Source organism: Vulpes lagopus, chromosome 1 (genome assembly GCF_018345385.1).
Source record: "Vulpes lagopus strain Blue_001 chromosome 1, ASM1834538v1, whole genome shotgun sequence".
Classification (NCBI taxonomy): domain Eukaryota; kingdom Metazoa; phylum Chordata; class Mammalia; order Carnivora; family Canidae; genus Vulpes; species Vulpes lagopus.
The window spans coordinates 103,823,082-103,836,933 of record NC_054824.1 but is presented as its reverse complement, the minus strand read 5'-3'; the positions used below and the strand labels follow the sequence as shown (position 1 = coordinate 103,836,933).

The window sequence follows — 13,852 nt, the reverse complement described above, 5'->3', positions numbered from 1 at the left end:
CAGTAGGGCCACCCTTTGAGACATAACTATACAAAATATTGATTTTTAAAAATCAAAGCAAGATGTACCCAGAAGCCTACTTCTGTGCTTTGTTAGTTCTATAAATTTAATATTAGGCACATTGCATGGTATTTAATTTTAGTAAATTTAGTAAAGTGGCTGCTTGATTTTAGGCACAAGGTGGATGTTTGAGTGGCAAAGATGAGCCAAACCAGAGACTGTATTGAGGAGAAAGAATAATGAATAAAGAAATAAGTGAGAAAAATAAAGAAATAAGTGACTATGTCTTTTTTTTTTTTAAGATTTTATTTATTCATTTGACAGAGAGAGAGAGAGCAAGAGCATAAGCTGGGGGAAAGAACAGAGGGAGAGGGAGAAGCAGACTCCCCTCTGATCAAGGAGCCAAACTCAGGGCTCAATCCCAGGACCCCGGGATCATGACCTTAGCCCAAGGCAGACACCTAACTGACTGAGGCTCCGGGGTACCCCACAGGTGACTGTGTCTTTATAAAATGACAGTTGATAGAACAATGCATATGATATAAGGACACTGTATCTTAGGTACAGGTACCCCGTCTCTGTCCCATGAGTTATCCATGTAGAGCTTGGCACACGGAGGTTATTCAGTATGTATAAATTATATGTTCTTGAAAGGAGATGTGTACAATCTGATGAGGACAGTGTTTCATGACAAAATTTAAACGAAATGCATTTATTTATGTGTGTGGACTGTGATTATTTTTTCTGACAATTCTAGCAGCATTTCAGAAAAAACAGAAATCTTTCTGAAATAGTTTGGGTCGTCTGAAAGTTCTGGTATAAATGAAGTTTTTTTTTCTTTTAATCTTTATTTATTTATGATAGTCACAGGGAAGGAGAGAGAGAGAAAGAGAGGCAGAGACACAGGCAGAGGGAGAAGCAGGCTCCATGCACCAGGAGCCCGACGTGGGACTCGATCCAGGGTCTCCAGGATCACACCCTGGGCCAAAGGCAGGCGCCAAACCGCTGCGCCACCCAGGGATCCCTGAAAGTTCTGGTATAACGAGCTGTGCTGCTCCCCACTTGGTGCGTCCTGCCTCCATGCATCGGAGGACGCAGCCCGTCTAGGATCTTCTGGGAAATGCTCGACGCCCGTCCTCGGGCAGGGCCCCGGTGCTCAGCGTCCCCCCGGGCTCGCGGCCTCTCTCCCAGGCCCTCTTCTGGCCCTTGGGGAGCCGGCTGCCCAGCCTGTAGCCCCGGCCTGTGGCCCTGCAGCCAGTTCCTGCACGCCGCGGCCCTCGCCCCTCCCCCCGCGCTCTCCGCAGGGGCCCACGCCACCCGGGGGGCCCCGCTTCGGGCCCAGGCTTTCCTTTCTCCTGCCCCCCACCGCCCCCCCGCACAACCGCCTCCCAGAGCGAGCCCCTCGGCCCTGGCCTCTCCTGCCAGCATCTGCTTCTCAGGAGCAAAAGTCCTATTTTACCATCCAGTCTCCAACCCAACTTCACATAGAAATACTTGGGAAACGCAGGTAGAGTTTGGTGGAGGTGCGGAGAGGCATCCTGGACGCCCCCAATCCCGCAGGCTGTCCCAGTAGGAGCCGCCCCCGGAATCGCCTGCCCCACACAGCAGAGGCGAGCCAGCAGGCGGCAGATGGCCAGGCGGCAGGTGGTCAGGCGGCAGGTGGTCAGGCGACCAGGTGACCAGGTGGCAGGTGGCCAGGCGGTAGGTGGTCAGGCGACCAGGTGACCAGGTGGCAGGTGGCCAGGCGGTAGGTGGTCAGGCGGCAGGTGACCAGGCGGGTAGGTGGCCAGGTGGTAGGAGGTCAGGCGACCAGGTGGCCAGGCGGCAGGCAGGTGGTCAGGCGGCAGGTGGCCAGGCGGTAGGTGGTCAGGCAACCAGGTGACCAGGCGGTAGGTGGCCAGGCGGTAGGTGGTCAGGTGACCAGGTGACCAGGTGGCAGGTGGCCAGGCGGTAGGTGGTCAGGCGGCAGGTGACCAGGCGGGTAGGTGGCCAGGTGGTAGGAGGTCAGGCGACCAGGTGGCCAGGCGGCAGGTGGTCAGGCGGCAGGTGGCCAGGCAACCAGATGGCCAGGTGGCAGGTGGCCAGGTGGCAGGTGGTCAGGGGGCCAGGCGGCAGGTGGCCAGGCGGCAGGTGGTCAGGGGGCCAGGCGGCAGGTGGTCAGGCAGCAGGTGGCCAGGTGGCAGGTGGCCAAGCAGCAGGTGGCCAAGTGGCAGGTGGTCAGGTGGCCAGGGGGCCAGGCAGCAGGTAGTCAGGCGGCAGGTGGCCAGGCGGCTAGGTGGTAGGTGGCCAGGCGGTAGGTGGTCAGGCGGCAGGTGGCCAGGTGGCCAGTTGACCAGGCGGCAGGTAGTCAGGTGGCAGGTAGCCAGGTGGCAGGTGGCCAGGCAGCCAGGTGGCCAGGCAGCAGGTGACCAGGCGGGTAGGTGGCCAGGCGACAGGTGGTCAGGCGGCAGGTGGCCAGGCGGCAGGTGGTCAGGGGGCCAGGCAGCAGGTGATCAGACGGCAGGTGTCCAGGCGGCAGGTGTCCAGGAGGCTAGGTGGTAGGTGTCCAGGCGGTAGGTGGTCAGGCGGCAGGTGGCCAGGCAGCCAGGTGGCCAGGCGCCAGGTGACCAGACGGGTAAGTGGCCAGGTGGCAGGTGGTCAGGCGACCAGGTGGCCAGGCGGCAGGTGGTCAGGCAGCAGGTGGCCAGGCGACCAGGTGGCCAGGCGGGCAGGTGGCCAGGTGGCAGGTGGCCAGGCGGCAGGTGGTCAGGTGGCCAGTTGACCAGGTGGCAGGTGGTCAGGCGGCCAGGTGGCCTGGTGGCAGTTGGGCAGGCGGCAGGTGGCCAGGTGGCCAGGTGACCAGGCGGCAGGTGGTCAGGGGGCCAGGCGGCAGGTGGCCCGGGGGCAGGTGGTCAGGCGGCAGGTGGCCAGGTGGCCAGGTGGTCAGGCAGCATGTGGCCAGGTGGCAGGTGACCAGGTGGCAGGTGGCCAACGGCAGGTGGTCAGGTGGCTAGGTGTTCAGGCGGCAGGTGGTCAGGTGGCCAGTTGACCAGGTGGCCAGGTGGGCAGGTGGCCAGGCGGCAGGTGGCCAAGCAGCCAGGTGGCCTTTCCCTGGGGTGTGCGGTAAGGATCTTCCAGACGCCTGTGGGCCAGGGAAGGTGCGGCCACTCAGGGCAGCCTGCGGAGGCGCCTGGATGGGGAGGAGCTGACGGCAGAGCCAAGGGCCTCGGTTGGGGAAGGGCTGGCATGGTCCGGCGGCAGGGTTGGGGACCCCCGGGGCGGGGACCCCCGGGTAGGGGGTTGGGGCCGTCCCCGGGAACAGCGCTCCCCTGCACAGACGCCCGAAGCGGCGATTGGGAGGCGCTCCCTGGCCACTGCTGCCGCCCAGACCCCCGGACTAGAGTTAGGGTCCCGGGGCCACAAATAGGGCATGACGGTCCGCAAGTGCGAGGCCTGAGCCCGCGCCGCCAGCCCCCCGGGCCGCGCGCTCCTCCCCGCCTGCGCGACCCCGGGCCCCTGCAGTGCGGGGAGCCCGGCCCAGGGGGAGCCCCCCAGGACCGGGAGCCGCCGCCGCTTGCTGGGCCTCCGCACACCCGGGGGAGCCCGGCCTCCTGCAGCCCCGCGGGGCCCGCCTCACCCCCCTCCCCGGCTCCCTCTCTGCGGCCTCTCCTGGGCCTTCCTTCCTTAGCCGTGACCCGGGCCTCCTGCGGCCCCCCAGGGCCCTGCCTCACCTTCCCCCCCCCCCCCCCCCAGTCCCCAGCTCCCTCTCTGTGGCCTCTCCTGGGCCTTCCTTAGCCAGGATCCCTGGCCTCCACTCCTTTCCTGGTGTTTCAGCTCTTTTCAGTAAACTTTACCCAAAACAGGACGTTGTCTCCCCCATATTAACTGAGGCAACTCTAATTTGACATGATCCACCTTCTGTGGACGCTTAGGGGTTGCAGGTGGTGGGGGAGCGGACAGTAGGCACTGTTACCGAGATTGCCAGCCCCGGGCCCCTTTGGAGCCTTTCTCTTCTCAGGCTCTAACCCACAGCTTGTGGCCTGAGGCTGTCTCTCCACCCTCAAATCCCTATCATCCTCCTCAATCTCAGGTTACATGTGTAATTCTCTGATGTGACTAAAATTCAACATCAACAGCAAGAGAAATCTAAAAAATATACTATTAGAGGGACGCCCAAGGGGCTCAATGGTTGAGCGTCTGCCTTGGGCTCAGGTGGTGACCTCGGGGTCCTGGGATCGAGTCCCACATCAGGCTCCTTTCTCCCTCTGCCTATGTCTCTGCACCTCTCTCTGTGAGGTAGAGAGAAGTAAAATATTTTTAAAAAATAATAATATAAAAAATATACTATTAGAAATATATCTCGGTGTGTGTACGTGTGTGTGTCTCTGTGTGTGCTTTTCAGACCCGAATGGGCTAAAGAGCTATTTAAAAATAAATGGGAATATAGCGAGTTTTGTAGCTATCACTGTACCTGACACTCAACAGTGACATTCCTACTGTGGAGTGATGATGCTGACGCAGAGTAAATGTTCACATATCTCAAGGATGAGCACTGCATTTTGAAATGGCTTTGCGTGGGTACAAAGGGGAATAAACGTGGGAGTAAGAAACATGAGTGAAGAAAGAATGACATGAATCCACTTAATATTACATACAATTGTTGAGCATAAGATTAGTCATCCTTAGCATTTTGTGAAGTGCAGAATTATGTGTTTTTTAATAGCCATTGAAATGCAAACGTAATATTGTAGACATAAGAATATTGGTGATCGTTTTCTTTTTGTCATCTGCAGATTTCTAAGAGATTGGCATTAAATCTTAGGTAAATCATGAGAAGTTTTCTTTCTTTTTAAGTATTTCCCAAATTCTATGAGCCTCTGCACCAAACACATTATAGGTTCTCCTTCCTTAAATGAAATGTACATATTTTCTTTCCTCCTCATTCCCTAGAGTAAGTTACTAAAAATGTATCCAAGACAGTAAGTGATATAGAGTATAAATCCTTAATTACTATAATTGAGGTTTATCAGAATGATAGTTACTATGTTAAATGCTGATTAATGATTAAAAATAAGTGTTTTCCTTCCAGAATACATGCTTCACTCAGCGACAAGGAACTGTTCTATCCAGAAAAATATTAGTTGTCTCCCTTGTTTCCTACACTGCGTTTTGATAGTAGGGAGGTTCACCATGTCTATGCTTCTTGGAATAGATTTCAGAACGACCTTTTTAGGGAGAGGAAGTCTAGATACATGATTTTCTTATGGTTGAAATAATTATGATTGAAAAAAGAAATAAAAAGCAACCAAGGAACTCAACTCTGGCCTTTGTGGTCTAATAGTAAAAGCTCAGAGTAAGAATCTGGGAACTAGGCTAAACATCAGAATTGTTGAATTATGAGAATTTAACCTTTAGAAAAAAATTGAGTTCTTTCTAGTTCTGTGTCCCCTTTTGCTGAAAACACTGTTACTGCTGAATACCCCTTGTAGGGATTTTTTTTTTTTAATTAGGAAGGTGAAGGGAAATATACTTTCTTTTTTCTTTGTACCACCTGATTCTATATGTCACCCATTTTCTTCTTCTAAGTTTTCCTCTGGACAATTACTATGGCAATGTAGTATTCCTGATAATTTATGAACATCACACATTACTTCTTGGGAGTAGGAAGAAAGGATAAGCATGGGCGTTCTTCAAGTCTGTAACGTGTAAACATCATGGGCACAGCTTTAATAATTTATGGTTGCTGCTGCTGTTGAGAAAATGCTCATTTAGGATTTTATTTCTTTTAAAAAAATTTTAATGTATTTTTTTTATTGGACTTTGATTTGCCAACATACGGTATAACACCCAGTGCTCAGGATTTCTACTGTCTTTAGTCCTCAGCAAATGCTAGGGTTCTGGACTTGCTGCTTTTGCAAGTGGACTGATAAGGCAAGCCACCATCACTTACATACAATTTCGTCTTCATTACAAATTAATTAAGTGATAATTGCTCTTTGCAACCTTTTATGTGCAAAGCATGCTGGTGCTGTTTGCATTGTCTTCCTGCAATTCATATCTCTCCATTCAGGGATTTGTAATAGCTTGCCAAATTAACATTGAGAGGGAAAATGTTAAACTGCAGTGAGATCTCCATAATTAAAATCATATTGTATATCAAATTATGAAAATCTCTGTGTGGTCATCACCTCTATTTTGATGCCTAGTAAAATACTCTTTATAGCAAGATAAATTTGCAACTGATTCATCAGCTGAAGTGCAAACTCATATCTATTCTAATAAAAAAAAAAAACCTGTGTTAACACATTTTAAGTCAATTGATTTATTTCTAAATAATGATATCTGTGATCTAATTTTCTGTAAAATGTCCACATACACCACTTATTCTCTGGAGTTTTGCTAGTTTTGTCATAGTTTTCTACAATGTCATTATAGAAGCAATGTGATAATAATAGACAAGATTCTACATAGTACTGACTTTTTTATATCAGAGTTTTTAGGAGTTCCAACTCTGTTCATTCTTTTTATATTTTTCTGATATTAAACATATATATAAATTTTGCTTTGACTGTGACTTTACTATTACAGGCAACTCAATGTAAGATTATCAGAACTGAGAATCTTATGGAGACTTTTTTTCTTGAGAATTCCCTATAAAAATACATTCATAAAGTAGGTGTTTGAAAATGGTGTATTAAAAAAAAATTTTAAAAATGAAAATGGTGTATTAAAGATTATTAAAAGTACGGGATGGGCATTTGGTTTTCTTATATCAAGATATAAATATATTTTGTATATCAGATCTAGGGTTTTCTAAAATAGTCTAAATTTGTTTCTTTTGTTGGACTATTGGTGTGACAAAGAAGTCAAACCAATTTTGCTTCCAGAAAATGAGTGCCTCTCGTATTCTAGACCCTGATTGACCAAAGTTATTACCATAAGTAGTGATTTTTTACTAGTTGCTTTTGTTTTGTTTTTAGGTTTGTAGAAGAGCAAGGGAGAATAAGAAACTTTTAAATTGTGTTTATTGCATTGGGGGGTGTCTAGAAGTTGATTTGATAATTTAAACATCCTAATGTAAATAATTTATTTTTTTCTAATAAAATAAAAGGCCAAATAAATGCTATATTTCTTGCTTGTGGTTACCATTAATTCAATAAATTAATATTTTATCTAGTGTTATGACCGGAAGTTCTGGATTGGAATTCCTATGTGTTTTTAAAATATATAAATAGAAAAATGTTCATCTATTTTAAATGCCATTCATTGATTTAGGTAAGTATTGAAAACTTGCCATTCTTGATGAAAATAACTAACTCCCTTAATGGAGAAAAGAATTTGGGATCCATTTCTAATGAGTTTCACAAAGATTTCATTTACATATTTAATTACAAAATTAAAATATATTCTGTAATATGAACTTTATATTTGTACTCCCTTGAATGATTCCTACATATGTTATGAGAAAAAATAATTTTTCTACATCTCTCAAAAGATAAAATTGTATGTTGCATATTATGGAGGATATGAAGATGTCCCAATCGGTAGCAAATGCATATGAAACAAAATTAAACTAATCTTAGTGGGTATCACAGATTAAATTTATAAATGCATAAAGAATTTAGTAAAGGTTGGATAGTACATATCGGAGGGGAGAAAAAAGAGAGAGGGAAACAAATGATAAGAGACTCTTGAGGATAGAGAACAAACTGAGGGCTGCTGGAGGGGAGGTGGGGGGATGGGCTAGATGATGATGGGTGTCAAGGAGGGCCCTTGTGATGAGCACTGGGTGTTGTAGGTAAGGGATGAATCACTGAATTCTACTCCTGAAACCAATATTGCACTGTATGCTAACCAACTAAATTTTAAATAAAAACTTGAAAAAAAATAAAGGTCATATAGTATGGAATGTTTCTTAAGAACGGCAGGGGTATGGAAGGCTTCAGGGAGAAAAGAGCACGGTCAAGTTGGGGTCGTACCATAAACAAAAGAGGATCTAACACGGCTTTTGACAAGAGTAAAACGTTGACACTGACAAGGACGTAATATGTGAAACATGTAATTCACTAATCTCAATTCAAACTTTTAGAAAAACGTAAATATATTTTGGAATCAGCTTTTGGAAGAATGCCAATACTGAACTAGAGTTTGAAGTTATTTGTATAGACGATGGGCAGCCATAGAAGAAGGCTTTGAATTCAAGCACGACAGGACAAAAGACATATTTTCCTGGCAGCCCAAGACAAATTTGGCATGGCAAACAAAACAAAACAAAACCAAAAAACAAGAAAAACTATTATACACAGGTATAATAGTTAGATGCAAATAGTTGCAAAATCATAAATACCACAAACAGTGGGATGCAGCTTAAAAGCTTTCTGGGACCTATTCTAAGGATCACAGAAAGCAGTGCTTCACTGTCCTAAAAAGTCTTGAAACTTTTTAAGTGTTTTTGTAATGAAAAAAATGTTAGGATAACCTTAACTGCTTTAAGAACAAAAACCCTAATAGCCACTTATTTCTTATTTGTGTAAAATTCAATATGAGTAAAAGGTAATAAGAATTGAAATGTTCACTACATTTGCATCTTGTTTTCTGTGTATGTCTATTAAGTTTTTATTTTGTTGGCAGGGGGAAGCATGTTTGTATTTTTACTTCAGATTTTTTTCTTAGTTCACCAACATGTGTTCCTTCTAATGACTATGTTAAAAAATGTCATGCAAGGAGGTATGTGGTATTGATATCATTTAGATTCACCTTGTTTTGCCACATATTGATTTTACTAAATTCTGAACTGAATTGGGAAAACATGAAAAAAATTAATTTTAGGCAGCAGTATTTTTCATTCTCTTTTTAAAATAACAATACACAATCAAAACCGAATGTGTAACAAAACTATTTTATAGTGTTATTTGAGATAACAGATTTGAGGTTGTGATGCTGGAGTATTTGTCTACATATAATCAATTGCTAAGCAACTTTTTCCCTGAATATCCCACAAACCACAATACAATTCAAATGTATTAATCAAAATTAGAAGTTGCTTAGTTTTGATGAACTCAAAGAACTTTGCAAATAGTAAGCCTACATATGAGAATGTTACAGAGTTGTTCCATCTCATGATTTTTAATGAGCAACGCTGGAGTTTCTCTTTAATAATTTTGCATATCTTGTGATTGCATTAACACCGTCCTCTTGTGTTCATTATTATTCATTATGCTTCATTCATTAATTCTGCCTCTCGTTTTCTTCTCCTTTGATTCTCCAGTGGGAAGAGATCAGTGGTGTGGATGAGCATTACACACCCATCAGGACTTACCAGGTGTGCAATGTCATGGATCACAGTCAAAATAATTGGCTGAGGACAAACTGGGTCCCCAGAAACTCAGCTCAGAAGATCTACGTGGAGCTCAAATTCACTCTGCGGGATTGCAATAGCATCCCGTTGGTTCTGGGAACTTGCAAGGAGACTTTCAACCTGTACTACATGGAGTCTGATGATGATCATGGGGTCAAATTTCGAGAACACCAGTTTACAAAGATTGACACCATCGCAGCTGATGAAAGTTTCACCCAAATGGATCTCGGTGACCGTATTCTTAAACTCAACACTGAGGTTAGAGAAGTAGGTCCCGTCAACAAAAAGGGATTTTATTTGGCATTCCAAGACGTTGGTGCTTGTGTTGCCTTGGTGTCTGTGAGAGTGTACTTCAAAAAGTGCCCGTTTACCGTGAAGAATCTGGCTATGTTTCCAGACACAGTGCCCATGGATTCCCAGTCCCTGGTGGAGGTCAGAGGGTCTTGTGTTAACAATTCTAAGGAGGAAGATCCTCCCAGGATGTACTGCAGTACAGAAGGCGAATGGCTCGTACCCATTGGCAAGTGCTCATGCAATGCTGGCTATGAAGAGAGAGGTTTTGTGTGCCAAGGTAAGAGTCTTCTCTGTTTCCCTTCGGGTGGTGTTGCTCCCTGGTGAGGTTATTATCATTGCATAACTGAAAGAAATGAACCCAGCTTGAACTCACTTGGCAGCAAAACAGGCCTCGAGTAGAACAGTCTATTTATAGACCAAATTTATCTCACTTGATGTTTTGATCCCTAGTTTGTTGTAGAGATAATAATGTGTTTGACTGCATGGTGCTGGCCTGTATCCTGCTAGAGGTGCTACATGTGCTATTTTTAAGTTTTGTCTGCTATTTAATGACTCTGGTGGTATGACTGTAGATCCACTGAAAGTAAAAAAAAAAAATCTGTGTCTTTTATGTGGAGGGAAGAAACATCGTTGGCACTCAGGTAATCTGATTCTAACAGAATTAGATACTACATCGACTATGTGTTTTTCTATCTCACAGTGGTATGTACCTTGTGTTATAAAATAGAGTCTTCAGTGACATCTGTGCATCAAATATGTTTTTACGTACAATGCACTAGTGCTTTAATATAGATTATTTCATTTCAAAATCAGGGTTTATACCTTAGCATTTGATGTATAGAGTGGTAATTAAAAAAAAATATTTTGTTTCATGGTTTGGCCCTGTAGGCTGCCCAGGAGGGTGTCTGTACTGCACCTTCGGTTGGGATGCATATTTGATCCTTAATATAGTAGCAAAGAATATGTCATCAAGTTGATTTTTATTAAAACTCTCTTTGCACTTGAAGTAAAATTAATAAAAAAATAACCTTTTTTCATATAAAATATGAAATATTGGATGAAAACTTCCACTTAATCCCAAATTTGTTAACTTTACGTTAGGCAAGGTTTGTGTTTAAGAACACACTGACATTACTAAAAATGTTAAACATAGGGGACACCTGGGTGATCAGTGGTAGAGTGTCTGCCTTCAGCTCAGGGCGTGATCCTGGGGTCCTGGGATCCAGTCCCACATTGGGCTCCCCGCAGGCAACCTGCTTCTCCCTCTGCCTGTATCTCTGCCTCTCTTTCTGTGTCTCTCTGAATAAATAACATCTTAAAAAAATTTTTTTAATGTATAAATACATAGGAGAATTTAACTATGTAGTTCTTGGAATCTATTCCATTTTAATATCTTTGTTTGCTGTTACACTAGGACAAAGAAATTGAACTTGGTATTCTCTTTGTACCCATTCAGTAAATCTCAAACCATGCAGAAGAAATGAATATCCTTTAGACATAAATTAACTTCTCTAACAATGTCAATGGAACATAGCATTTTGCTTTTGACTAGAGACATGGTCTATAGAAAAAACTTAATGTGAGCAAAGTCTACACTCTGGTCTCGTGCTTCTCCATGTTACTTGGATCCTTGGCGAGCACCATCAGAAATATCATTACTAAATACGGTTTTGAATGTTCTAAAATTGAAGCAGCATAGTAGATACTACCCCCTTATATACATGAGTGGAGAGAAATCTCAATGGCCTTTATGATCCACTTCGAATCATATTTTGTCTCTATGATTATTATGAGATTATTATGAGACATAATCATATTATGTCTCTTTATGATATGTGATATTTGTGAAAATTATTTTAAATAAAACAATACAGGCCTAACTCAGGAGGAATTTCAAAATTATCCATTCTCTCTAATTTGGTCTCTGTGGAACCAGTCCCTGATATCCACACCAGGTGAGGAATCGGTATGCCTCCTTCTCAATTATATATATCAATGTATGCAGAACTATCTCATAAACTATGACAATGAGCAAGAAACCTAATCATTAGATTGTGGATTTTAAATAATTTTCACATGTTTAAAAATCTTATTGAGAGTTGTAAGAAATAGAAAAAAAGTATCAGTGAGGTAAATAGAATCTCACAAAAGTATCATTAGTAGAAATAGAGCATGCAAACTTATGTTACATGCTGTCTTGAAGACAAACTAGTAGAAGAAGAAAAGAGTCGCGTGAAGATGAATTCAGGAAGTTCACAACAAATTCAAAGTTACTTTGCTTTTTTTTTATTTTTTAAGATTTCATTTATTTATTTGAGAGGCAGAGAGCACAAGCAGGGTAGCAGCAGGTGAAGGTGGAAGGAGCAGCAGGCCCACAGAGCAGGGAGCCCGCTGTGGGGCTCGATCCAGGACCTCAGGGTCATGACCCTAGCCGAAGGCAGACGCTGACCCAGAGTGGCTTTGTTTTGAACTTCATTTTAATTTACTGAACCGCTCTTTAAAGTAACTACTGTGTTATCCCATCGTATTCCAAGATCACTCCTAGAGAAAAGGATTTATTTTTAGTTATCTGTTTAATTAACTGTGTGTACTTACCTTGTGCAAGAGCATACATAAGGTGGGCAAGGGGTAGATGGAGAGGGAGAGGGTGAATCAGCATGGAGCTCCCCATGGGCTGGATCCTGGGACCCTGGGACTGTGCCTTGAGCCAAAATCACGAGGAAGACGCTCAGCCGACTCAGCCACCTATGTGCCCTTACAGATGAGGATATATGTGAAGGCTTCATGTCCCTGAATCTTGTTTATCATGTTGAAGGATTGAAGGATGCCAACAGCGCCTCTTTGATACGGTGATGCTACATCATCAGACCTCCTCTCCCAGCATTTAGAAATACTAGTCAGAATGAGATACACATGTATAAATAGCAAATTATTTTAAGACAAAGGTCTTGAAGATAAATCAATAAAAACAATCATAGTAGAATCAGAGATGGTGCATGAAATGGGATGTGATTGTAATTTAAGGGAATTTCTTTACTGATGTAATTTAAAGGTGGAACATGTTCTTGAAGTTGTATCTTGATATTTGCTGATGTTTCCAAGTGAATTTTGGCTTCCTTTCTTTTCACAATCACAAAGTCTCTGTGTATTCAGGTTATTAGACAATGTGTCGAGGTTTTCTACTTTGTTCTGATTTACATATTTAACAGATATTTGTTTAAATATATTAGTTTGGACATTACTGTGTGTGTCTTAAAAATCCGATACTCAACCAATTCATTTTGCATCTAGTTATTGGCTATAATTTTGCTGTTGTTGTCAGTAGTGGTGCTGGTATTTCTTGCGGTGGTTATGGTTCCCCCATTTTTTAAATGATTTTATTTATTTATTTAACACAAAGAAAGAGAGAGAGAGACAGAGAGCACAGGCAGGGGGGCAGCAGAGGGAGAGGGAGAAGCAGGCTTCCCACTGAGCAGAGCCCCATGTGAAGCTTCATCCCAGGACCCAGGGATCATGGCCTGAGCCAAAGGCAGATGCTTAACCGACTGAGCCACCCAGGTGCCCTATAGCTTTCTTTTCTAGGTTTTAATTGTTCAGTTGGCTTTTCAGTAAGCTTATAGGCTGGCCTGAATAGCGTGCCAGGACTTTAACAGGTGAGCATTTTAGCAGCAGTGCTGCTATTCAGGACAGAGATGGATGGTAACCCTCAAAAAAGAAGCCAATGGAAAGATAGCTAAACAAACTTTATGTGAGATCCCTTTTGTTTTTTTTACCTTTTTTCCAAAAATATTGTGTCATCCTTTTTTAAAGAAGGATGGCTCAGTACCTTGACATACCAACTACTTGGAATACACATCTCAGGATAATTTTATAACGCAATGATCAGTAACCTTAGGCTTTCAGGTTCCTAACACAAAAGAAGATAAGCCTCATTCACTTTATTTGAAAGAATATTTACTGAGTGCCTATTGCACTCTAAGCATTGTGTCATAACTCAGAGATTTTTTTAACTTTCATTACTTACTAGATGCCACTGTGCTTATTTGCTAAGCCACGTCTATGACCTTATTTATCCCCTCTACATGACCTATAGGTACCTATTATTATTATTATCTACATTTTAAAAAACTGAGAACAAAGCTTTCGCAGGTTAAATATCTTGCCTCAGTTTCTTTAATGAGTAAGTGTTGGATTGCAGATCTGGAACCAGACAGCCTACTT

General features: G+C 43.6%; 1 protein-coding gene across 6 annotated transcripts in view; it reads left to right on the top strand.

The window, feature by feature from the left end:
* The window catches only part of EPHA3 (EPH receptor A3), a 324,780-nt gene that overhangs the window by 84,482 nt on the left and 226,446 nt on the right, over positions 1–13,852 (top strand). For all 6 annotated transcript variants that reach the window (XM_041767292.1, XM_041767280.1, XM_041767286.1 and 3 more), the window contains one exon: positions 9,248–9,908. In XM_041767292.1, the coding sequence (XP_041623226.1) occupies positions 9,248–9,908 (661 nt within the window). The remainder of the gene's footprint in view (positions 1–9,247; positions 9,909–13,852) is intronic.